The sequence below is a fragment of the Pseudoliparis swirei genome, chromosome 4 (genome assembly GCF_029220125.1).
Source record: "Pseudoliparis swirei isolate HS2019 ecotype Mariana Trench chromosome 4, NWPU_hadal_v1, whole genome shotgun sequence".
Lineage (NCBI taxonomy): Eukaryota > Metazoa > Chordata > Actinopteri > Perciformes > Liparidae > Pseudoliparis > Pseudoliparis swirei.
The window spans coordinates 19,706,699-19,734,531 of NC_079391.1; the positions used below are offsets into that span (position 1 = coordinate 19,706,699).

The following is a 27,833-nucleotide window of genomic DNA, read 5'->3' on the forward strand; positions in this document are numbered from 1 at the left end:
CTAACTCAGCTTATGATGTTGTCTGACCAAAATGGATTGGATCGTCTGTATTTTAGTAAAAAGTGATATGCGGATAGAGAGCATTTTGGGAAAAATCTCCTCCGACTCTTTTTTCATTATATTAGATGTTTTGGGCGAGAAGATGATAAGACCCTTACTGAGAGCATTCCTCTACACTGGCACGGCAACCGAGGTGACGTCGCACGTCAGACCAGTTGGCACACTAACGGCCTCAGCTCCAGTCTGCAGTTCCCGGTGCAGACCACCACTATAAAACAGACTCCATGTTGTCACACATCTCTGGGTCCTCCAAGTTGTATATGAACTTTGTCCTGTTGGCTGGGTTCTGGGTGATCTCCTTGCCCAAATTGTCCAGAGTCACATTGGAGGCGAAGAGTTCGGTGGGCGTGAGGTAACCCTCGCTGTTCTTGATGTATTTCCTGTAGTTCTTTCTCAAACACTGCCACGTGGTGGCGTACAGGATGAAGGCCGACGACTTGAGCACGATGGCGATGCTGACGTACAGATGCCTGTAGGCCACATTGTCGTACAGCATGCAGGCTCCCTTCTCGCCGCAGACTGAGCTCCAGAACAGACAGGTGGAGTCGATGCCCATGCCGAAGATCAGTGGGGGCGGGATAAAGCCTGGAAAGGGAGGGGATTACGACAGACAGCAGGTCAGAGGTTAAAAAAGCAAATTCAGTTTGAGTTTCCTTCATATCCGAACAGACGCAGGCAGATGAAGTTCAGTTCGAGCGAGGTGACCACAGAGCACGTCAGTGTATTATTACACAATGTGTAGCAGGTCAAATTGAAGAACAAATCATTTTCTGTGGTTTTTAATGCATGACAGTAAAGCATATGAAGTCAATATACACTACAGTTCTTACCAATCAGTCTCAGGAGCAGGAACAGTACTCCAAGGGCATAGGATTTGAGCTCTGGGCTCACAGTTCTGAAAACAAAGACAGAATTGGCATAAACGCTTTGTACTTGTGAGCCAAAAACCTCGGGCCATCAGTTCTTTCAGTTATAATAACATTGTTCACAAGTTTGAGGTCAGGCAGATTGTAAACAAGCCAACACTTTAGACATCTTCCACTTTATTTGGGGGTAAAACAGAAAGTGAGCACACCCAATACGTAATACGTGCTTGTTGTGTGCACACGTAACTGAGTAAAATACAGTCGGTTTGATAACTGGTCTTTAAAGTGTGACGGATGGATACAACAGACAGTTTAGCATCTTTACTATTGACATGACACAAAGTGTTTGTTTAACAGAATGATATCTATTTGTTTTCTTGTTGAGCTTCAGATAAAAACACTGATAGCCTACCACTCTCACAACCAGCAATCAGTTAGCTTAGCTTAGCATAAAGAATGAAAACAGGAAGTTGAGGTTGCTGGTAGGATGGTTTTCGAATCAACTCTCAACAAGAAAGCAAATAAGTGCATTTCCCAAAATATCTAACTATTATGGAGAAACATGAATAATCCTCTCCCTGTTTGTGTTCTTGCCCCATGCTGCTTTCTTTTGAGCAATGTCGACGTGTTCACAGATCACAGCGTTTAAATTCATATTAATAATTATATTTAATTATATCTGGAAGGAGGAAAATAGCAATAATTGTAATTGTAATAAATCCAAAGTTTGATATATAGTCAGATCTGCATGACTTACTATATATATCCACACAGACAATATGTGTTGAAGCTGTATGTGTGGTGCCCTGTGTAAAGGTAAAGATGATTAAAGGGATTTCGTCATTGTGCCTTTGAGCAGCTTAGAATAACAACGGCTCCCTCTTGTGGGCAGTGTGTGTATAGCAATAGGTCTTTACCTGATTAAGATGATGACAGAGGGCGTCTGGGCCATAGCTCCGATCATGCTGCACACACAGATCACACACAGGAAGGTGAGGAACGCCTGCTGACAGCCTGGACTGGGACACTTCCCCGGTAAAGCCACCGCCTCCTCACTGGTGCTGGATATACACGAGCAGCTGGTCAGGTTCTGACACAAAGACAAGAAATGAGATAAAAATGGTATTAAAAAATATATAAACCAGGACTGATGCAGAGTGTGTGTATATATGTGTGTTTGCACGTAGGAATGTATGTAGGAGCTTTCCCTTGTCCATGGTGGTCATTTCAGAGGCGTTAACTGCTTCACTCACTGGTTTGGTGCAGCCAGCGAAGCAGGCCGAGAGGTAGGTGATTCCATTGGACCCACAGACGGGGCTCACCGATGCCGTGTAACAGTTGCAGTTATTGATGCACGCCGACTCAGGTCGCTGCCAGGACCGCAATGTCCTATGGAGGAGGTCAAAGTTCATTTTGGAGAGCACATCTGTACATCAGAAGAGAATAAAAAAAGTTTGGTGCGAGCTACTCGGAAAGTGAAGTAAGCCGAGCTGATTATTTTTTTTACATCGAATTACATTATTCTTTCAATATAAAATAATCTAATAGCCTGCGGCAGAGACGCCAGAGGCATCAGCCCAAAGATCGGCACGCGGTGTCACGTCACACAGAAGCCATTCTGTCAGCTTAGCGTAAAATGCCCGTGCGCAGCTGCGGTGTCACTTACCGACACCAGAAAGCTCTACCGAGCTGGAGCTTCAGAAGCGCTCGGAGGAAAATGCAGCTTGTGTGGCTCACTGCTCAATCGATAGAAGAGCTGAGCTACTGGAAAGCCGCGTGATTCAGAAAACAGCAGCGATGATATTGAGTTTCTGAGAAATGTAGCTAAACTTAACCCCGAGGGCAGTGCCGGTGCATTGTTCTGCTCTGCTCGATTCAGTGTGGAATTAAAAAGCACAGTTAACACTGAGAATGCACAGGCATCATATTAGAGGCATCAGCTGTGATTCCTTGCTGCAGTTCAGCTAAAGCGCTGCTGCCATTTTACTGTTAATGTACAAATATAGAGAAAAGCTCCAGAAATCATTAACAGCCCCTCCGAGCTTGATCATCTTGATCCTCGTGACGAGAAAGGTGGTGGATGGCTCTGTAACTCTTGAACGTGTTTGTTAAAATGTGCACGCGTTGGTTTCTCTGCTTACTCGTTGCCGTAGGCTACAGTAACCCCGGCGACAGGTCCGGTGTCACAGCCCAAGAAGAGGAAGGAGACGTAGCAGGCGGTGGACACCAGGTTGACCATCATGGCCATGCGGACGGCGCCCAGAGCGGACAGGTTCAGCTTCTTCACCAGCAGCCCCCCGAGGAAGATACCCAGACAGGCACAGGGGATGGCTGTCATACCTGGGGGAGGGGATGTTTACGCCTTAGCAGAGGTTTCTGCACTGCACAAATGTGGCCGTTATATTTATATTTCCCTGTAAATTATATTTGTTGGATCGCCAAACAGAACAATGATGGGTTCCACGCGGTCAAGATGACGATCCGCTTACCTAGCAGCTGATTGGCTGAGGAGGTGGTCAGGTTGAACTGCTGCTCCAGGTATTTTCCGAGGAAAGCAGCAAAGCCAGCAACCACAGCGATCTCCATGCAGGCTGCCAGCGTGATGCAGCTGAACACCGGGTTAGAGAGAAGGTGCCTGGTTACCTGGGGGATGACTGCATCAGTGCAGGAGGAAATGGAAAGGAAAAACAGACAAATTATAGTTTCTGAAATGAAGCAATTCCAATGTTAGATTTGGAAATGACCCACTGCTCTTCGACCCTGCTGAGCTCCTCCTTACCTCTCAGATGCTCGCAAACGGAGAGTCCGCTGTTCATGTCGAAGCCATGAAAGGCCCCGTTGGGTTTGGAGCCCTGGTACTCCAGGGTCAGGGAGGAAGGCAGCATGGCCTGCTCACTCTTCCCTCCACCGTCCATGTCCTGCTCGTCGAGCGCCTGGGGGAAGCCGAACATGAAGAGGGATGAGACGAAGAGTAAGGCACCGCAGAGGAGGAAGCCGGCCCACCACGCCCCGATCCAGCGAGGGTCATCCGGGGTGATGTCCAGCTTACCTGGACAAGAGGCGGGGACATTTTATCACAAAAGGAGGGACGTTGAATGATGTTGTCAAATTACATTTCACTGATCAATGTGAAGAAACAGGATGCCAGAAGAACAATACAAATATTACTATTACGATGGAAACAAACAGAATTTAAGGATGCAGCTAAAGAAATACAAAGAAAAAAGCAACTGCCGACTCACTGGTGTCGATGAAGACAGCATCGACGTAGACTTTGGTACAGACAGAACCTAAGATGAAGCCACAGGCCGGGCCGAAGACTAATGTGGAAAATAAAATACCTGCGAGACAGAAGGAGAAAGAGAGCATCACATAGTCAGGACTGGAGTCTATTTGAGTCAAGAGTTTGTTGTCAAAATAATTCCACAATTTAAATCTAGTATATACAGAGAATAAATCATTACTATTATTGTTTCTATACTTTTGGTGGGTTTTAACCATTAATGTATAGCTCTTAAAATCTGTATTTAATTTGCTGCTGTTTATTTACACCCACTGTTATCGTGTTTGGCCTTTAATTACTTATCTATTTATTTATTACGCATTACTTTCTTTGTGTTTATATTTATGTTGGTATATTTGTTTATGTGTATGTCAATGCCTATGTCTGTGAGTATCTATATAAAACATTGCACTGTCTCTCTAAATGAAAACATTTAAATCCTATTTGAAATTTGTTTTTGTAAATCAACCTACTGCCCATCAACCAGAAACTAAAAGAAAAATGCTAGACTTCCAATAAGTGCATTTCTCCTCATCATTCAGCAGAGGGCAGCATTGTATCAAGACGGTAAAGTGACTAAAGCCCTTTTATTAAATATGTGCTAATATGGAGCTTCCCACTACACTTCTGTTGGTTAAATCCAGAATGAAATGCTCAAGTCAAGATTAACTGCTGAATTCATGCCATGGGACTGTAAATGTAATCAGATGTCTCCCAGTAGCAGATTTATTCACCTCACTGTGATCTCCTGCTCATAGGTTGCACAGAGGAATTGATCTAAGACAAGATTATCCCTGCAGGATCATGACTAATCAAGCAGGAAATGGGTTCTTTAGTGTGAGAGCGGTGGGGGTGTCACTGATGGATTTCCTCTTGAACGCAGCACTGCCCTGCTCTGGCCGAGAGGTTTACAGGAAGCAACAGCAGACTGAGCAGCAGTGTGTGTGTGTGTGTGCATGCTTGTGTGTGTGCTTGTGTGTGTGTGTGTGAGTGTATGTGATCCATGGTGGTGATAAGTGTAACAATAGAAATGAGCTCCAGTAGCCTGGCTGTTAATAAAAGAGCCCAGAGCAGAAGGGGCCGCTCCCACACTGAGCGACCGAGAGGGCCGGTCAATTTATATATATTTTCCGGTGAGGGGTGTGATGATTGATGATGTGGTTATCGCCCGTGATAAATCTGAGAGCAAAAAGCATTTATCAGTGCATTTATAAAGATGAAGTCAGAGAGAAACATAGTTTCATTGCAGCCTTTTTTATTTCTTTGTAGCCATTTGAAAATCTGCTTTAAGATCCACAATTATGTAAACGGTACTTTTCTAATTATTTTTAATCCGTTATTGGAAATACACCGTAGAAAGGTGACAGGAAATGAGTTGAGTGAGAGAAAAGGAATACTTGAACCCGGGCTCGATGATTCATGAGTGTGCCATAAATACCCAGGCTAGTAGCCACATGCATATTCCTTTGGACAGATGTGGGGTCTTAAAGGATAATTAGTCATTATTACAGTCAGATACTTAAAGAGTTTTGTGACGATTTCACAGCCACGTTGTTTTTTCTTTTGTTTTGTTTATTTTCCCCAATCAATCCAAGCCAATCTCATCTACAAAACACCAAAGCTCCAATATTGTGTCAACGGCGCCGTGGGCACGGCCTCATGTGACTCTCATACGGAGGTGAAGCAGCTGACGACAATAGCAGAAACATGCACGATGACAGAGAACAACCGCTACGCTTTGTCGTGGCGTGAGAAGAGACGGAACAACAGCTGCCCGACGCCCATCGGGGGGGAAGCATTCAGGACTGTTGGCGGTCTGCGGTTCGGACAGTTGCTATTTCTAAGGCCTCTTCCTTGCAGACCCGGCTGAAGGCAGTCAGATTCTTTCCTGCCATGGACTACTCAGGCTTTAACCAAAGAAAGTACATCTTGTCTTACTGGAGGCCTAGAGTTAAAATGGTATACACTCTTTAAATATTGGATTTACTCTACTCACATATATAAAAGTGTGCTTAACTTTGGCAAATCCCCTCATCAATTCTTCAACTGAGCAGCTCTTCAACTTAAAAATATATTCACACAAAAAAAATGTCATTATGGTACACAATATATGTATATGTAAAATGTATATGTATTCAGATTTTCCATTGGAAATGCTGATTACATTTCCTGACTTAATGCTGAAATAAAGTTGGATACTGTTTCTATCTTAAATATAACAATATAAGAAAAAGTGTATATTTTGTGTGATATACATTTGTGTAATGGAGTCCAATAATAATTGGTTCAATAATTGTGATGCCTTTTATTGCAATTGTATATGTTAATCTGATCATGCAGTGCTGGGTTTACATATAAAGTGTGACTGAAACACGGTAAGTTTCCCTCAAATTGTCTAAACCTGTAAAATTACAGAACATTCTCGCACCGCTCTGACTTTGTGCTGTTGAAAAAGTCATTGCGACCCAACATGAGAAAATGCATCAAACAACAGCAACCACCAATTGTAGGATTATGATGAACGCACACATTTAGAAATATGCATTAATTATAAAAACAAATGGGTCTAATTGATTTTCAAAGGATTGGTTTAACTTGTGATTGCTCATTAGGGGCTGCATGTAAATCCCTCTGGATTCATTGACTTTGCAATGATTGCAGTTCTCCGTGTAGCCGGGATGAGGGCCGTCCTCAGCGAAGCAACAGCGAAGCAGCACCTATCATTGGAGGGATGCCTCAGGGGACATAAAGTACGGGATATGGTTTGCAGCTGGGAAAGCAGACGTTCACAGTGATCATCCCGATAAAGACTATTAAGCAGGGATGAAACTATTTGTCACACTTAAAACACAGCACAAAAGAAGAAGAAAGAAACACCTGTAAAGGAGAGACTTCCCGTTCCAAAGCAATATAATCTCCATGGTGCGTGTTCTTTTTTCCGGGAAAAGATGATTACATAAAGTTCTTCATTAAATAAGAGTCTTGTCTAGTCTGTATAACATATTCAAGGACTTTACTCCCCTGTTTACAATTATCCTTTCAAAATCCGTTAAACTACAGTTCTGTCACTGAAGTAATTTTTTTTTTTTTTTAAGCAATGCTAATCTTATTTTGGAACCAAATTCTTAAACTTGCCCTCCTCACGGCCAATACAACCCACTACAAATGTCTCACAGAAGGTGCTGGCATGAGCTTTGAAAAGGGCCGAGGAGGGTGCAGGTCGACATGGGGGAAGTCAATCTGACACCCATCTCAAGCACACAGCGCGGTGTTAGCGGTCCATGCTCGGCCCTGGAGATGCTGTGCACTATGAGATATTTCCACAGGGAACCTTAATAGATTTCCGATGCTTCTATGCAACAAAAAAAAGAGAAAAAAAGACTGCTGCCGACTCTATTTTTGTCTCCATTTCCCATCTGCTTTGTCTGTGGAATCCTACGGCTAAGTGAATTTAATACTGTACATAATGTAGTCCGCAACTTGGCATGAACATGACATGGGTTTGTTCCCGCAAATAATATTCTCTATATTGCTTTCAATAGCAAGATTACAGTCAGACCATAATTACAGCCCAAACACACACGTACAAACCAGAACCAGGAGGGACGTCAAGCCAAACGCTCTCTAGATATCCGACCATGTTGGAGTAAATAATAATAATCAGGGGGACATTTTGCAACACCATCTTCTATGATGACGTCTATGACGCGTTGTGCACATATAATATGTTTTCATCGACTTACTGCACTGTATAATTATAGTCATACTCATCCATGAGGATGTCTAACAATAATCGTGACCCATTCTAAAATAGGTGTGTAATGTATAAGTATCGTCATATTTCAGGATTTCTCTTCATCGAAAATTATGACACCCTAATTAAGTAAAGCTAAGCTTTAAGTAAAGTAAAATCATATTTCACATTCTGTGTGTTTTTCTTGCATAAATTAAATGATATACTTTACTTAAAAGCAAACAATGACCACTTAAGAGTAGCTTATCATCACACTATATAGGATTCTAACAATGATTATAATGCAATTATAAAATCCGATGTATTTTATTATAGCATTACATGATCCTTGCAAAACAAACGTCAGCAAGTGATCATTAATTATGAAGCATTATGACCTCATAAGTCCTTATAAAAAGTGTTATAGTATGGACAAAGTGTTACCAGAACGGTTAACATCCCAGTGGTTTTAGATGGTGAGTCAGTTGTGTGGTTTAAGTCCTCTGTGAGGTCACATGATACCATGGACACAAACATTACATATACATATATAACATACATATTACATATATTGCAATCCAACAGAACAGTCCAGCAAACCTGCTCATTTTCATACATGTGAAAGCAGAAATATTGCAGACATCTTACGATGAATTCATATCGAACATAAACACAAACTACCTCCTCAAAAAGATCACAGTGAAGTCACAACCTCTTGCACACGGGGCCAAAAACTATTTTATGACATGAGTCCCCAAATCCCACATTTGCAATATGAAGTCTGAAAGGACATCTCCATAATGTATTCCTATTATATAAATTGTATATTTTGTTAGTTAATTTATTTGATCAGTTATATTTAATGTTTATTCATCAGCTAAATGCTCTAATACTGTTTAAAATTATTATTCTCGCATGCTAAATGATATTTTGGTCCATTCTTTACATACCTGTGTTAAAATGTACAATTCTTTCCACCTGAAGGTCAATAAATCTGACCCAATTCATGAGTTGACCCAAACATAGTTAGATAGGGATCTACATCACGAAAGAGTAAGTGTGTATTTAACATCCGGGATGAAGCAGGTGAAGTAACAAACGCTACTCAACAGATTTGTCGAGGGTTCTCTAGGAATAACAGCACATATCAAATATACAATGTATTCCATGCTCTGTAGTCACATGGTCTTTTTTACTTTTTGGGCACATTACCATGAGCACGAAGACAATGTTATCTTGCTGATGTCTAGCTTTATTCTCATAAAAATAGAAGGGACCTAAGTTGAGTTCTGTACCCGGCTGCCATGAATGCAGCAGAGGCAAGGTCACACTGTATGAGACGGGGCTCCTCCACCTGGCCGCACTGCCCGCACATGAATCATTTCTCACTCAGACTCACATTATGGCACGGTTCACTCACTGGCACTTTGTATCTTGGCAAAGGTGCTCCTAAAAGGTGCACATATAAAACAACCTGGGCCGGTCTGAGAAGACAGCGCATGCTGAGTCAGCGTCCATTCCTCCTTTTGAAAGTTGATTCCCATCAACAAACTTCGACATTACTGGACTCCTTTTTCGCTTGTGGTATTATGCCTACGATTACAATTCCCACAAGAATAACTAAATCTAGTTCCACTCTCATCGACAACATTTATGTTAACCAGGAGAACATCTGCAACTTGATCTCCTTTGTTATTTTTTCTGATATTTCAGACCATTTGCCGTGTCTAACGCTTATGGGGGAACGAAACAAGGTTAATGAGAAAAAGCAGCCTCTCGTTATCACATCGCGATCTGTCACTGATCATACGCTGCAAGATATTAATCATTCTCTGTCCAATGTTGACTGGTCTGACCTACAAAACATGACCGTAGACGAAGCCAGTAACGCAGTCACTTGGTCATTTATAAGCATACTGGATCATCACGCCCCTGCGAGAACTGTTCGTATTTCTCGCAAGCATGTTATGAGAGAACCCTGGATGACGGTGGGTCTGATGAACTCAATATGCAGGCGTGATCGTCTGTTCAAACTCCAGCTGGGGAAACCAGACAGTCATCTTGCGCGGGCAAAATTTCTCACCTACAGAAATATATTAAACAAAGCCAAACGAGACGCAAAACATTGTACTACTCTAACCTCCTCAAAGAATATAAGTATGACTCAAGGAAGACTTGGCGAGTGATTAACTCAATCATTAACAAATCCAACGACAAGTCTCGTATCTCGGATGTATTTTATGTCAATGGCAAAAAGGAAGTTGACCCTAAAAAGATTGCAGATGGGTTCTGTGAATATTTCGCTACCATAGGTGTGAAATATGCAGACCAAATTGGATGCTCTGATCACTCGTTTGCTGAGTATCTTGGTCAATCGTCCACAATTCAATCGATGTTTCTTAATCCTGTCGACCCGGATGAAATTTCTAAAATAATAAACAGCTTTAAGCCAAAGAAAAGCGCCGGTCACGACGGTATCAGCATGAATCTAGTCAAACAACTTGGTCAATCGTTGGCCACTCCATTATCATATCTTGTAAACAAATCATTATCGGAGGGAGTTTTTCCTGATGATATGAAGATCGCTGAAGTGATCCCCATTTACAAAGCCAAAGAAAAGCATTACTTTACGAACTATCGTCCAATATCTCTGTTGCCAAGCTTTTCCAAAATTTTGGAAAAGGTCGTTCATAAACGACTGTACAGCTTTGTTGCAAAGCATAACTTGTTATACGGAAGCCAATACGGTTTTCGACCAAAGCACTCGACTGAGAACGCGGTCACTGAGTTTCTGTTTGACACCTACACTGCACTTGAACACGGAGAGAACACTCTGGCATTATTCCTGGACCTTTCTAAAGCTTTTGACACGATTGACCACTCAATACTTTTTAAAAAACTGAGCCATTATGGTGTTAGAGGTACGGCACTCGAGTGGTTTAAAAGTTATCTTCGTGATCGAAAACAATATGTGAAATATAAGGGGTTCAACTCAAAATCATATGATATAACTTGTGGAGTACCACAGGGTTCTGTATTAGGACCCCTGCTATTTATATTGTACACAAATGACCTTCCAAAAGTCTTAAAACGTGTTAAAAGCATCCTCTTTGCTGACGACACAACTATCTATATTTCATCGAAGGACCACGATAACTTATATCAAACTGCAAATGAAGAGCTAAAAATCGTATCGGATTGGTTCAAAGCTAACAAGTTATCTCTAAACCCACAGAAAACTAATTATATGCGAATAAATAAATCAAATAATCTCCCAGATCAAGATTTTAGGCTTGAGATTGACGGGGCTAATGTCGAAAAAGTCCAGTGCACCAAGTTCCTTGGTGTTTATATTGACGACAATTTGCGCTGGCATCATCATATTGACAGTTGTCGGAAGCGCATACGAAGCGGCACATTTGCCCTGCGCTCCGCAAAAAATATACTCTCAACAGAAAATCTGCGTTTGTTGTACCACAGCCTTGTCCATCCGCACCTCTTGTATTGCAATATGCTCTGGGGATCCGCAGCTAAAACTCAGGTCAAATGTCTCGAGATTTTACAAAAAAGGGCTGTGCGGATCATCTGCAACGTGAAGAACAACGAACACACTGAGCCGCTTTTTAAGAGATTGGGCATTCTGAGATTTACAGATCTACATTTGTGTCAGACAGGAATTTTTATGTACAAATTTATGAATAACAATCTGCCACACAATCTGTTACGTATGTTCACTAGGAACACACATGTCTACGACCATAACACGCGGCTGCGTGGTGGCATTCATATAAATAAACATACAGTCGACATTGTATTTAAAAGCTTCATCTGTAGAGGTCCAAAGCTCTGGAGACAAATTCCGGACGAGGTCAAATCGGCATCCAGCACCAAGGCATTTGGTTCTCGACTTAAACGCCATCTCACTTCATCTTGAAAGTTATTATATTGATATACAGCCTGGCGGCACAGTACAATAGAGGAAACATATTTAAAATAAAATGTACATACATAATTTTATGTTCGTGATATTATTATTTTTTTCTAAGTTATCAGTAGTTCACATTTGTCTTTTATTATTATTTTTACTTTGTCTCTTTCTTTTTCTTTTGGTTTTCTTTTACTTTTTCTTGTTTTGTTTTTGTTGTTGTTGCTTGTACGACATTTTATGTTTTCATCCATATGTGTGTGTACTGTCTGTGTGCCTGTAGTAGTTGGGAGGGGGGGGGTTAAAGGGTTAGGGGAGGGGCCGTCCAACTCCTCATCTCAGAGGAGCCTACAGACCTCGGTCTTTGGACGGTCCTCCATTCGTACATTTTTTCTGTTAATGTTTGTCAGTATGTACACGTTATATATGTACTTATGGAAAATAAATTACTTACTTACTTACTTACTGTCCTCCAGCGGAAGAGTAATAACTCCACTGGAGTAAAAACATTTTGCTGCAGTGGACTCTCTCAGCCTCCCAGCGCTTCAGTACACGCATTACGCCGATGAATAGCGGCTAAGATGTGAGGCAGGAAAGGGAGAAGCTGACCCAGCGGCTGCAGAGCCCTCTGGCTCCCGGCCCTCTTTTACTGTACTGTTATTTACAGTCGGTTACTGTACATTTACAGTGCTTCATTGTGTTGTTGCTGCCGTAAAATGTTCCTGTTGATGTGCAGCCTGGTCTGAGGCTCTGAGGCTCTGAGACTCTGAGACTCTGAGACTGAGGCTCTGAGGCTCTGAGGCTCCGAGACCTCAAAAGAGGTGCAAAGTTAGTCTGACTAACAACTCAATTGTAATGACACAGCAGATTTCAATTTCATCAACTCATGTGAAAATATTCAAACTGGAATGACCATAGGCCTATGTTGCGGAGATCATAGGGCCCGACCTAAAGCTCTTCCTGTAACACTGACCTTGACTGAGCAGAACGCTAAAGTCGGCACGCAAACGGGCTCTCGGTGGCGACGCCAACCCGATGGGGATGCTTAGCGGGTACACTCAGTATGTGCGCCATCTTGGTGAAGCCAGTTAGCATGTTAGCATTGGCTAATGAGCACTGAACACAAAGCATAGCAGCTGCTGATGGGCACAATTCGTTTTGGTCTTGTACCAAAGCATTGCACAAAATGTCCCCCGATTATAGATACATTTGGTGTGAAGCGTCTTGCCCCGAGGACAGGACGTGGGGATCGAACCTCTGTTTGAAGGACGACCCTGCTCCACCATACTGAGCCATACGGATGCCAAACAATAACCGAAGTCAGGATGATTCGTCCCCTAGGGACCATGAACGTCCTGACAATATTTCATGACGATCCATCAGTTGATGAGTTATTTCCGTCTAGACCCAAGGGGTGGGCTGTCAGGCCATCCTGAGAGGGACGCGGTAGTGCCACCGACAAATCATCTGTATAGCTCGACTTTGACCTCTAAGAGCTATTTTAAAAAAGGAAATAATGTGATTTTATGAGACTACAGACGCATGCCTGTACACTACTGACGGCATTTGAGCGTCCTACTGAGTGTACACTTGGTAGTGTTCCTGTGGTGCGTACATAGACATGTGTATACAGTAAGCATATACAAACAGTCTTTCGCTATGTAGTATACTGACTGACAGTTTACTGTATAGCAAAATATGTACATCTTCCTTTAGTGAGGTACAAACACCACATACTAGACCTCATTAGGATGGAATGCAGATAGTATTTGGGGAGACATTATTGTAAAAAAAGAAAAGAAAAGAAAAAAAGGTGCAGAGCATGAATATTGTAATTGAGCAGCTGCCTTTGTGTTGGAAGCTCTGTGAGCGATACAATAGAGAGGAGGACCGGTTGCCTTCATCCGGGGTATCAGTCACGCAGGAGACAGCAATCAATAATCCAATTACAATCCGGCTCGGACATTACACTGTAGTCAACAGAGCTCAGGAGCAGGTTAGTCCTTCTAGGAAGCCACTCTTTCCATGGTCATGTAAGTATAAATATGAAATATATATATATATATATATATATATATATAAATATATCTGTTGGATAGCATCGTTGGTCCATTAGTCGGTTCACCACTGTTGTCCTCACTTAAATATCTCAACAGCTATTGGATGGATATTGAGATGTGGCACATGCCCACAGTGTCCAGAGGGGGAGTCCCAAGGACTCGAGTGGACACATTTGTGGTTATCAAGCTCCTCTTTTATGGAACCAGCTTCCAATTTCAGTCCGGGAGGCAGACACAGTCACCTTGTTTAAGAGTAGACTTAAGACTTTCCTCTTTGACAGAGCTTATAGAGCGTATTCACGTGACGTCAGAATCTCAATCGCGCCATCTTGGGGTCCCACTTATAAAATGTCAGAAGAAGTTGACCTGTCTATCGTGTCCGCTGTTTGATTATGCGAGAGCCCAGCAACCTCATGTCCTTCTGCATTACCAAAGAAAGATTTCAGCGGTTGGAATTGAATATTTTCAATGTTTTTTACCTGATTTTACTCGCTCAACACTTTGTGGTTAATTCGCTAGTTACCCCTAGTGACCAGCACATAGCCCGGTCACATTCCTGTAAAACAGTTTTCATTTCCGCTATCGACCATGGGACATTAACAACTATTTCTGCGTTATACTTGTTGTGGAAATACCACAAATATCAGAACATCAAGCGCCCCGTGTCTGGGTTCATATATGATCCGTAGTCGCACAGCTCCGCCTCCAGGACGAGTGTCTGGATGAAGCCGCTTCCAGCTCCTTCAGGACCAGCAGTGCCTGTTTGTTGGCCGTGCTGATGCTGTTCCCATGGAGCCAGTGTTTTATTTTACCTTGAAATGAATCACAGAGTAAAGGCAGACATCGCCCGACGGAGTTGCCATGTTCATGGCTTCCTCCCAAGTTTCCATCCACAGTTCCTTTTACGCAAGTGAAATACATTGATTTTCGCTCGTGAAAAAGCAAAAAGAGATTATTGACGAGTGTGTCAATGGAAACGTGCCCACAACCCGATGTGTCAACAGAAACACATGAGAACAGTCCTAACGCTCATATGCCGAGTGAAGCCGAAGTAGATGCATGACAAGTTGAAGTAATAGCCTCTTGTTGAGCTGATAAACCCATATTCTGAATCATTAGTCCCACATCCAACAATGAGGCACAGCACCATAATCACAAGGCACACCGCTTTGAACTGAAATCGTGTCTCCTTCAGGATATAATGGTCATTTCTAAGGGAAGAGCGGCATACAAACAAGCAAAACAATGCCGTGGTGGGACCCCAACATGGCCGCCAGAGTTTGTTGTGGTCACGTGAGTGAATACGCTCTATAGTTAGGGCTGAATCAGGTTCACCTGGTCCAGCCCCTTGATATGCTGCTATAGGCTTATAGCTGCCGGGGGACGTTTTAGGATGCACTGAGCACCTCTCTCCTCTTTTTTCTCTCTTTAGGGATGAATTTTCATCTCTCCATCACATGTTACTAACTCTGCTTTCTCCCCGGAGTCCTTTTGACTTCACGTCTCATGGGGTCATCGGACCCTATGAGACGGCATAGATCCTATCTGCTGATGGATCATCGAGGTCTGGGCCGTGGAATTCCTGCTACCGACGACGCCACTGTCCTGTTGAGACTCCGCCCACTGTTGAGACTCCGCCCACTCCTCCTCCCCACCGCCATCTGCCTGATGGATTGTGGAGGTCTCCATCGTGGAATATGCCTACTACGAACTATTCATACACTCTGTCATATTCATTGAATGTATTTTAACTCTAAATCTGTCCTTCTGTACACATGACATCTATTGCATCTGTCCATCCTGGAGAGGGATCCTCCTCTGTTGCTCTCCTGAAGGTTTCTTCCCTTTTTTTCCCCTGAAGGGTTATTTGGGAGTTTTTCCTGGTCCGATGCGAGGTTTAGGGGCAGGATGTCTATGTGTACAGATTGTAAAGCACTCCGAGACAAATTTGTAATTTGTGAAATTGGGCTATACAAATAAACTGAATTGAATTGAATTGGTTATGTACAGACATTTTAATAACGTTAATTATCCACTGATTGTCATTGTTGTGTGATCATTAGGTTTTAGCCCAAACCTGCCTCCTCAGCTTTACTTTGTGAAGTGCTAACGTTAGCATGCCAAACGCAGATGGAGCAGCTGGACATCAGCAAGGTAACATTGGCTTTGTGCTCATGTTAGTGTGCCCCCTTTAGCATTTAGAGCAGAGCGCTGCTGTGCCTCAGAGACGTGGCTGTTGACTCTGGACACACAGATCTCACTCTTCATTGCTCAGGTAGTGTATCACTGTCTGTTGTCCTCTTATCTGCCAGATGGCACAATGATCTGATGGCCAGATAACTAATATCTTTTTACCGGTTGCTCATTTGATTTGAACAAAGACACACACACACACACACACACACACACACACACACACACACACACTTAAAAGATAACAGGATACAGTACTGACACAGAACAGACAAACAGAACAGGTGCATGCTGGAGGACATGTGTCATGATGACACCTGAGTACTGGTTGCTGGTTTGCGCTTGAGTATTCCCAGTGTCCTCAATCTGGCATCCCTACCAGTATTGATCCGTGTGCAGGGGAAGTGGCCACGATAGAGTGGCCATTATTTAAGCATTTGGTCACATGTTTGTTAAAATCCTCCTGACTGCTTCTCCATCACGCTGCATTATTCAGGGTGTATTCTTACAATGTGACCGTGTTTCCACGCGGCCAGCTCTTCAAAAAAGGCCACCGCGCCTTGAAACTGGGAAACGAAGCAGCACATGACACACATGGACTGTACGGAGACTGGGCCCTGTGCAATCCCCGAGCTACAAGGGACCACGCAGCAGTCACACTGGAAGAGGTAACCGTGGCAATCAATATGCCTGGATTGTTTAAAAATGAAGAACAAATAGAGATTAGAGACGGTGTGGTGTGGAGAAAAGAATAAAAGACGATCTGTACGTGTCAAAGGAAGAAGGTTGGGGGATTGTTATGAAAGAGACGATTCCTTGTGCACTGGCAAAGGGCGCTGTGTACTGAGCCAGGACATCGAACAGTGGCCATGACACCAAATCTACCAAAATGCAAATGTACAAAGTACAAACAACTAAAGTATGTAAAACAACAATTTAAAAGCAGAAAATGTTGGTATTTCTTTCAGGATTGCCGTTAAGAGAAGTCTTTGGTCGACTGACTGTCAGATCCAGTCCATCACAGGGCGAACGTACAACGACAATCAGATTCGTGCTGACGGACAGTTCTGATTCTTAAAGTCAAACTGAAATCACAGTTAGTCATTCTCCACTGAGTGGAACATTTAGATTTATTTTAAATTTGAACTTTAAAGGCCATGTGGGTCGATCATGATATGATGGATTATCCTGAAATCTTGAACAGACATTCGTGGTCCCGAGAGGATGAACCCTCCCCACTTTGGCGCTCCTTTGAATTGTTCTCCAGCGCCACAGGAAGGTTAGGCTGTGAGGCGCTGGGAGAAATGTCTCAAGTGTTCCCCTTAGGAATAATTTTGATCCGTTTGGTGATCTGTTGACTTCATATCTAGTGCCATCATCAGATGGAAACTTCAAGTTGTCCACTAGCTTGGTTCATTTCTAAATATCTGCGAAATAAATAAAGTTCCAATAAAACTTGACTGTACTGTATGTTAAATTGTCTTAAAAAAGAACAGGAAGTGTAATCTAGAAAACAGATCTACTGTCTAATTGCTGTAAACTTCATTTGAAAGGCAACTGTTTTTTGGAAGACTGGAAGAAACACAAGCAGGAAGTAAATATACATGTTTGATGTTATTTAACAAATGGAATAAATAGTGAAATTTTAGAGATGGCGAATGTGTAGTTGTGCCAATTCGTTATCAACTTATCACACAGCAAAAAAATAAATGCAAAGACATATCAAGTGTAATGTCGAAACATCAGGCATCTGGTATGAGTTGGCCTCTCGCCAAGCTGGGGGTAGGGTGGGTTGTTGGGTGCTGTGCGAGCGCTGTTCGCTCTGTCCTCTGTCTATGCCTCCTTCCCTTCCTCATATCTCCTCCCTCCCTCATCCCTCCTACTCTGAGTGCTGACAGAAACTGTACAGATCAAACCGTGCACAGAACAAACCACCGGGCCTTCTCACCGAGCACGAGGTCTGCGCTGAAAGGCAAACAGAGACTCCGCAACTCGCCAAAGACGAAGAGAAGAGAGCGAGGAGGAGCAGCTAGCCACATGGTATTTTCTTTATTTTCTTTTGTTCTGATCCTCCCGTAAGGGCAAACTGATGAATCCACAAGAAGAGGAGCTTCAGGACAGCACAAGAAAATAAATTACAGAGCTTTGACTTAATGCTGCATCAGCTCTTCAAGGTTTTAATGTGGTGCTTGTTTTACTGGTGTACATTATCAGACAATAATTGAATGTCATACGCAGCTGTAAAATGTGCAATTGAGTGCAAACTGCAATAAGAAGAATGATTGTGGAATTATGTGGAGTCTATAACAATGGGCGATAATTACCAATACAATCTCAAGAACGAAATACTCTCCATTTGCCAAAATGGAGAAGAGGGTAATAAAACGGTAACTTTTTAGATCGACCGGTGTATTTTTATACTGGCGGTGCAATGTTGCAAATGATTTGCTGTTAACCAACCAAAGTTGCATTTTTTTCACAAGCGAAAATACTCAAAATTATCAGATCTAATTAAATAACCTCACTTTTTCTTTTTGCATTTATATTCCTTGATTTTCGTCATATGTCTTTTTGTTGTCTCTGCGTCTCCCAGATGGAGCTCTGCTTCGAGCAGGTCGCTGAGCGGGGAGACAAACTGGAATGCCTTTCTCTCTACTGTTGCCTTGGCAACTTTGGCAGACCGACTGTAATGTGTGTTATGTCGACCTCTTGGTTTCTGCTGTAAGTGTAACTGCAGTCCTCTGCTGCTGACCGCTGAAGACTTGGAGAACAAATTTGGGAATAAAAGTGCTCTGCTGAGAGGCACCGAGGTGAGAAAGGACGGCATCAGACCGACAACGTCCCCCGTCGACCACAACAATAAAGAGAATAGTAGATCAAATTGAAAGATTCCTTTGTTATCTTCTATTCATAAGGTTTGCTTTTCCAACCTAAACATGTGCAGTCCTGTTGTTGCCTCACACCTATGGCATTTATTATCCATGTACTGAGCGGCATGGTGGTGTGTGTGACACGCCTTCAGCAAACAACAAGTATTGATGGACTCAAGCCTCCCCTCACATAACTAACATGTTTAATAACCAGGGTCATTTCCATGTACTGGCCCAACTCAATATATAATGGGTGGGGTGTGGGGGGTGGGGGGTGCAAGTCAATACTGTGAGGTGCAGTATCACAGAAGCATGTCGCTGGACCTGTCTCATCTCTGACATGAAATAATAGGAGAGGATCTGACTTTTTTTCCTTCGCCCAAAACATAAAATATATATTCTTATTTTAATCTGGAAATAAAACTCTGAACAGTCCACATTGAAACCCAACCTGTGTCTGGAGTCAGATTCACTGGCCTTGATAAATGTCTCTTGATGAGTGCTACAGGAGCGGAGAGGCCAGGAATGTGGATTATTAGTGTTAGGTTCTCAGTGTATCAACGCTACTGGTTACAATGGCCTCCTCCCCTCTTATCAAAGACTATAAGTTTTTTTCTATTTTTGGGGAGTTTTTCCTGATCCGATGGGAGCTACTGGGACAGATTTCTGCAACATATGGTCATTTCAGTTTGAATATCTTCACATGAGTTGATGAAATTGTATTGAACCACATGATTAGACCCTTTGTCTGATGACAAAATGGAATTAAATCATAAAAATAATTTAAAAACAGACACACACACATTTTAGTAATATTATAATGGAAAATAAACAATAAAAATAATCTGGTTTAATAGGGCACTTTTAAAATATAAATATATAAATAAAATTCTGAGTGGTGCTTTCAAATAATAAATGTATTATTTTCAAATTAAGGACTTCTCGGCATTCTTAGTGACCGACACTCTCTATAACCATCTGTTATCAACCCTGGTGTCTTCATCCTTGTTTTGTGATATGATTATGACCACATTTGTATCAACTAGCATATTAATTAAAGCCTAAAACTGCTTCAGCTCCCGACCACAGCTCTCTATCTTACGTACGCACCGGCCATTATCCATTCGTCTAACTTATCATAACTAATTATGATTTGGTGACCATTATATCCACGATCTGATTTTCTGAAATAGAATTTTGTAATATTACAGATCCTCCTCTCAAATGAGCCTCTGCGTTAATTCAGCAGAGTTCATCATTTAATGCACACGTGAATGATTAATGTCACAGTCATGTTTCAATCATGCCAACATAACCAGCCCATTTACTTTGTTAAGCGTTGGTATTGTACATATTTTATTATGCCATTAGCCTTTGTTTCTTATGACTTCCAGGCAACTGGAATGCCAAGTCAGCCAAATGTTCGAGCACGAAGAATCAAACTGTTGCTGGATGTGGTTTCGATCAGGGATCAGAGATCTTTGTTTCCTGCTTTGTTTTTATTGCTCGGACTTCTAAATAATGATGATTATTATTAGTCAAGTTTAGCTTAGTGTTGTAGCAGTACCTTCTGCTTATCTATTTTACTCCAGCAATACACTCCATCTTCTGGTGGGGCGGGACAGGCAACTGATGTTACTGGCATTTGCAGACAGCCTCATGTCATAAAACAAATGTGATTTCAAGAGCAGAATATAAGAGCCGCGTGGGCGCCTCAGGCTTAGGCCGTCGGCCGAACGCACATAATGAGAGAAATAGTTACAAATCTTGGGGAGTGTGCTAATTCCCTGCTCGTTTGAGAATCTCCATGTTAGTCACCCTGTCCTGCCATTTGATTTTCATGATCGACCGCAGGTGTCTCATCATAAAAGCGTGTAGCTTCTTCACTTGACTCCTGTACACTGTCCATGTCTCAGCCCCGTACAACAGAGAGGAAAGTACGATCGCTCAGAAAAGTTTGCCTTTTACTCTTGTGAACACATGGTGGTTGTTCCAGAGTCTTTCGCGAAGGCGACCAAAGCACATGCTAGCCTATGGCATCCTCCTTTGTATCTCAGCTTCGATTCGGCCATCTCTTACTATTGTGATATATATTAGTGCTGTGAAAAATAACGTGTTAACGCGTTATGATTAAAATACAGGATTAATTAGTTATTTCTTTTAACGCATTTAACGCATGCACAGAATGAGCTTCCAATATACCTATTCAATCTGAACTATGTCCCGCTCTAATGCAGACGGTCGTGCTGTTCATCGGTAATGATCCTTCCGCAGGTTCACCTATGGAAACCTTGTTACGACTTTTACTTCCTCTAGATCAGGGGTGCTCAACACGTCGATCGCGATCTACCAGTCGATCGCGGCGTAGTATTGGTAGATCGCATGACATTTTAAAAAATTGGCCCGCCCCCCTGAAATTTTCTCTTTAGCACGTCTTTGTTCTTTTATTAAACTAAACAGCTGTCTGTTGTTGATCGTGTCTCCACAGCAGCATGTCATTTCTGTCTCTACGTGTCGCGTTAACACTTCTCGGCTCTCCGTTTCGCGCGCCGCAGAGCTGTGTGTGCGCATCGGGATGGAGCAAAAAAAAAGTCACTTGCACCTGTCAATCTGTCAATCCTTTCCGTGTCCGTGAGGTTTCCCGTGTTGAGTCAAATTAAGCCGCAGGCTCCACTCCTGGTGGTGCCCTTCCGGCAATTCCTTTAAGTTTCAGCTTTGCAACCATACTCCGCCCGGAACCCAAAGACTTTGGTTCCCCGGACGCTGCCCGGCAGGTCATGGGAATAACGCCGCCGGATCGCGAGTTGGCATCGTTTATGGTCGGAACTACGACAGTACCTGATCGTCTTCGAACCTCCGACTTTCGTTCTTGATTAATGAAAACATTCTTGACAAATGAAGCTTCGCGTAAGTTCAGACAGGAAGACCATACCCCTCACACCAGCCTTCCATCCCTCAGTCTGATAATCATTTCCCACACATGCGCACTCATTACTTACTCGCCGTCATTGCTCGGCGCCATCAATCATGACTCCAGCTGCGCAGATCAGCTGGTCCACTCTATCCAATAAGCACGGGGAAATGAGGACATGGCCAGCCAATCGTCTCGCTGCTGTCTCATTCAAATATGACCGTCTCTCTACCTTCAGTTCATTCAGGTTGCTGTCATCCACCCCTCCACCACCCCATCTCCAGCCAGTCTTCAAGGATCCATCAGCTTCAACTCATCATTCCATCAGCTCATCAGCCACCACCAGGTCTGGACTCCACGGGGGGGATCTATCTCGTTGCTGATCAGGGCAGTCAGCCCTCAACTACAAATCTCCCCGTAGAGTCCAAGCGCCAAAGACTCTGAGACTTCACCATTGCGCATCACATGTTAACAATAAACATCCTTTCTTTATTCAGGGTCTTACCTGATTGAAATGCTTTCGTTTTCGTCCGTCTTGCGCCGGTCCAATAATTTCACCTCTAGCGGCACAATACGAATGTCCCCGGCCGTCCCTTTAATCATGGCCCCAGTTCATGAAGAAAACCCACAGTCAGTTTGCCTCAGCAGCTGCTAAAGGAAGACTAGAGGCCTTTAGATTGTATCATGGTGGAGTTAATGGTTGACAAAAAAGAGAAAAATGTTCTGTTTAAACATTCTGTTTAGGATGAAGATATATTAATGTTCCATATGGAAGAGAACTGCTAAATAACTGCTTTTATGAATAAAAAAAGAATGTATAAATGTATATATCCGTCCTTTGTCATAAATCTTTATGTTCTCACAAAAATATACCGAGAATATCGGCAATATGTGATTAATCATGATTAATCCACAGAAACCTGTGATTAATTTGATTAAAATTGTTAAGCGTTTCACAGCCCTAATATATATAGATATATATATATATATATCCTGCTTGCACCTCTAAAATTTGACTAATTAAATCTTTACATGAACAGAAAAGTAAAGACGACAAGTTGTGGTTTTACAGTTAAATGCTGGAGCTATGCTAGCTTTCCCTGCATTTTCAGTGAACACACATAATTCTCAACAAGCCATTAGGCCAAATCATTTTCTCCAACTATTTATTAATCTCTTTTTTTGTTGCTTGTTTCTTAAAAACACAACATATTGGCTTTCATGGTGTTTGACTTTTAACCCGGAAGGAACATTAAACTGTACATCACAGCTGAGCTGACCACAGTGCTCTCAGTGAGCGGTGATGGAGTCTACAGAACAAAAAGCTTTTGATTTACTGACACTACGGATCCACGGTGCTCTGCTCAGGTCGAGGATTCAGTGGGAAAAAATGACTTTGTTCACGTGCAGGACGACGGCAAACAATAACTGCCATAAACACAGACTTCACTATCAGTGTACATGCTCCGGTTGTACGGTGGCTCGGTGATACTCACCTATATACAGCGAGGAGTCTTTCCTATGGACATGGTCATCGATGTAGGACACTCCCAGAGGCTGGACAGGCGTTGCTCCGATGCCCAGCAGCACCTGGGCCCCGATCAGCAGCAGGTACATCATGTTGGTGTTCGCTCTGTTGCCACATTTAAACCCAGAGTCTCGGTTCTCTGACCTGGAGTTGTTGGAGCAGATGTCCCTGCCGTCCTCGGCGTGCCACGAGTCCCCGGCCTCGTACTCGTACTGGTGGGTCAGAAACTCCGGCAGGGCCGACAGCAGGGCCCCCAGCGCCATGACGATCCCGCCGCAGCCAATCAGGCGAGGCCTGTGGGCCTTGGCGCCAAAGTAGCTGACAAACAGGATGAGGGCCAGGTTGCCGATCTCGAAGCTGCTGGCGATGACGCCCACATCTGCACTCTGGAGGTTGAAGCGTCTCTCAAGAGTGGTCAGAACACTCACCTGGCAGAGGGAGAGAGAGAGAGAGAGAGAGTGAGCATACATCGTCTTAAAGCTCGCAGCCATTTAGGATTTCCAATGACATCACAGCCAACCCACTAACTTTTATGATGCACGTTTTATACACTTGGTTTATATTCAGAAATGAATAATGTATGGTTTCTACAGTATTAAAAACTCTACCAAATCTGTCAGAGGTATACATTAGGATATATGTTGTGCTAAACATTTAAAGCTAGGCATTGAGCTGCTCGTCGGTAAACGCCGGCCATCTGTGACTCGCACCAACATCATCAACATGTTTATGACACACAGTAGCTGCCGCCCCACCTCTCCTTCTCCTCCCCACAAAACAGCCCTGTGGCTATTCTGATGCCAACCAGAGAAAAAGAAAAGTGTGCATGTGTGTAGCTTTAGGCAACAAAACCTCCCACAGCTGTTCTAATTAAGCGGACACAAACACGTCGTACCAGCTGTGTTCCGAGGTGTGCGAGTGATAAAGTGGCTCCTCGCATCAAATGTACTCCGGATCATCTACAGAACTGGCGGTAAAAGGTTGGTCAGGAGTTATTTTACACTTGTATTAATCATTCATCCACAGCAGAAGGTACAGTATGAGCCCCGAGACCTCTTGAAGGTATTTCAGAAGAAAAGCAGAATTAAACCATGACTATGCAGCTAAAAATAGAGAGATTGTGGACATGGTCCATTTATTTTTCTTCCCATTGCTCATCCTGTTTGTCCTTTAACACTAATCTCCAATGCAAAATTAGATAGTTTCTTCAGAAAGGCCACAACTTCCGATTATTTTTAATTATCCATTAATATGTCAATTAACTGTTGAATTATTTCTACTATAAAATGTCCAAAAACTGTAACCGTAAGCCAAAGATGACAGCTTTTTTGTTCTTTTTTTCCTTACAATCAGTACCGAAACAGCCCCAAAAGCTTACAATCCGAACATTTAAGAGGCTGGAACCCTTTGTGCTTGAAAAGTCACTCGAGCAACAGGATAACAAATCTGAGATCTAGATCCTTTTCCAGTCTGTAAATAAGATGACTTATGTAAATTTGGCAACAGAAGTTTGGCGGAGTGCAATAGCTCTTGAAGCAGTAACCACCAAAGAAACCTCAGACCAGTGTGACTTTAGTGAGTGTGTTGAACACATTTAAGAGGCAAGAAGTCACTAAGAGCAACCCAGACTGGAAAGTCACCGGTTAAACTGAACCGCCCAGTTGTCTCTGAAAAGCTTGAGATCCTGCTGTTGGAATATGGATTCTGGAAACCTGAACATGCACCAAGCGGACACTTTGATGGTTGTTCACAGTGTTGATGAAAGTTTAAAGGCACGCTCACTCGTGTGGATGGGTGGGACCAAACGCCACTTACTTTGCCAACATTCACAGGCGGATTGTTTGACCACACTGGCTGTAAAATTGTCTTTATGTTCATGTCCAGTTATATCTTAATCTTACTTAATAACTATACTGAAGGGAAATAACTTCACAGGCTGTTAACATTTGTTAAAATGACTAATTCAATCCACTGAACATTTTGCCCACTGTTCACTTACAATTATTTCAAAGTTGTGATTCAGATGTTCCCTGATGTTATGAGCTGAGATATCACAGAGCAAAGCTCCCCGAGGCCAAACCGCAGCGTTTAGAGAACGTTTATGTATGAAGCTGTTAGGTTGGATGGCCGCCGATGGAGAACAGCCGCTTTGTGGCTTTTAGATTTAGATATTTTAGTCCAGTCCCACTCCGATGTTTGTGAACAATAGAAAGTGTTGTCGAGCGTGAGAGAAAACTTGATGCATCGAGACTTCGGCCTGGAAGGTTGACGTGCAGGTGCTTCGCTGCTGACAGCGACGGTCCTCAGTCGTCATCGCCTAGTCCTTGGTCAAAGTTACTGGAAGTTATTGTGATTAATTTGTTTAAAAAAAAACAATAAAACAATGTGCTACTGGACACCAAAGGATAGAGAACGCACAATGTGAACCAACTAAGTGGCAGAATTTAAAAAAGAGACGGGGAAAGATGATGACAAACTACATTTTGTACAGCGGAGGATAGGCAGTGCTTCCACAGTGCTTTTGTCTGCAGCGGGATTTGCTAAAGGTGCACTTTTGGTATTAGGATCCTGGTTTAGAGGAGGAAGATCCACTGCAGTCTTCAATGTAAACACTTATGCACCTTCAGTTTGGGACTGGTGCAAAACACATTAAAACCAGCTCCATTGTGTTCCTGCCAAGCTGCAGTCTCCATCAAACATCATGGAAGAACTTTTATTTTTGGAAAGTTGCCCATTTGACCGAGTGCAATTTGATACAATCCAAGCCTTTTTTCTTTTTTTTTGTCTGAACCAGCATGCAAAAGTTGCACGAATATAAAAGTGAGATCTGATGAGATTCATGAAACTGACCTTTGACCTTGCCTTTTTTTTAACTGCCTTCCTAGACTGCACTGATGTGACTGTGTAGGAAGGTGGGTATTTATCAAGTGCTCTGTCCCTCGTGAAGAGTCAAATGTGCTATTATTATTTATAGTATACAGACTGTGCTGACACCTGTCAGGGGCTTTGGCTTTGATCAGGGAAATGATATGCTTCATTTAAGAGGCATCTTTCATATGTAAGAGATTTACAGTAAGTAGTCGAGCCATCTCTGACTAATGAAGATATAGACCACACAGATACATTAACGACTGCTGTGGGAGGATTTGGCCTGACATAAACAGCTGACATGACACACATTGCACTTCAAAATGAATTCATCCAATATCTAGATCAATCAATCATGTTTTTTGTACGTGTTTGGCGTTAGGGGAGATGCTTCATTTCACCTGTGTCAGTACACGTGCATGACAGTATGAACACATGTGTGCTCCCTATTGGCTCCATAACTCATTTCACCCATCAGTCCATCTACTGAATGCATTTCATCTCTTATAGTGAGATATATCAGTCCTAACATATCAGTGCATAAAACAGAACATACCGCCAGTGGGAATGCAGTGTCAATACAACATAAGCTATTGTTGCTTCTGTTGTGGTGATCACGTCATCTGCTATAGGCCTGTATCTCCTCAGAGTCAAAGGCCTCCTTGTATTGCTCAGGCATAGGGGTGCATGCTGTAGCAGATCCGGCAGGTGCACCTCCTGACCGGCGTTTTGAAACCTGCTCCACAACAGACCATCCATATAAGCATAGACTTTTTTATTTATGATTATTATAAATCTCCACCGGTAACGTGCAGCCCACGGCCGCTGTGACGCGCTTTGTGTCATGCAGATGGTGCATAGGCCTGATGGATAATACGCAGCAAGTCATCAATCAGGGAAAGCGCCGCGTCCCATGGCTGCTGGAGGATATGATTATTCTAATGTGATGACAATAATAGAATTATTAACCGCATCGGCGGCGACGGCACCGCATCGTTACTCACTGGCTGCCTGGTGCCGGGTTTGAAGGGCGCCGCGTTAACCCGATGTTACCTGAGATACACCGTCCGAGATGCGATGTTCCCCTCAGACCAACATTGTGTCCGCGTGCGCATGTATGTGTGTGTGTGTGTGTGTGTGTGTGTGTGTGTGTGTGTGTGTGTGTGTGTGTGTGTGTGTGTGTGTGTGTGTGTGTGTGTGTGTGTGTTTGGGGGTGGGGGGTGTGTGAACTCACCAGATAGGCGCCCACGGTGCCCTGTGCCAACATGAGCGCGCATTCCGACACCAGGAAGATCTTGATGTTGGAAAAACACGAGATCTTCTTCTGGCTGTCATCCTGCTCCGGGTCGTCGGTGCTGCTCCGCTCGGTGCAGATCTGGTTTTTCACCTGCATCCTTCGGCTCAGGCTCCGGTCGGGTTGGACGGCATGAATCTGAACGGGTCCGGTCCGGCGGAGAGCATCTGGTTGTAATGATCGAGCTGCACTGCAGAAGAAGTGCGAATCTCCTGTCGGTAGCCCGTCTCGGCTGGAATACA

The 27,833-nt window shown here is 43.1% G+C and overlaps 1 protein-coding gene across 1 annotated transcript; it reads right to left on the minus strand.

The window, feature by feature from the left end:
- Positions 1-27,771, minus strand: LOC130193198 (solute carrier organic anion transporter family member 3A1-like). The gene is made up of 10 exons (XM_056413624.1): positions 27,532-27,771; positions 23,398-23,857; positions 4,169-4,267; positions 3,706-3,975; positions 3,416-3,580; positions 3,068-3,266; positions 2,180-2,315; positions 1,844-2,016; positions 891-955; positions 1-645 (listed from the first exon to the last, which is right to left on the minus strand). The coding sequence occupies exons 1-10, from the start codon at positions 27,688-27,690 to the stop codon at positions 269-271; spliced, it is 2,103 nt and encodes a 700-aa protein (XP_056269599.1). The 5' UTR covers positions 27,691-27,771; the 3' UTR covers positions 1-268.
- Positions 27,772-27,833: the final 62 nt, after the last annotated feature.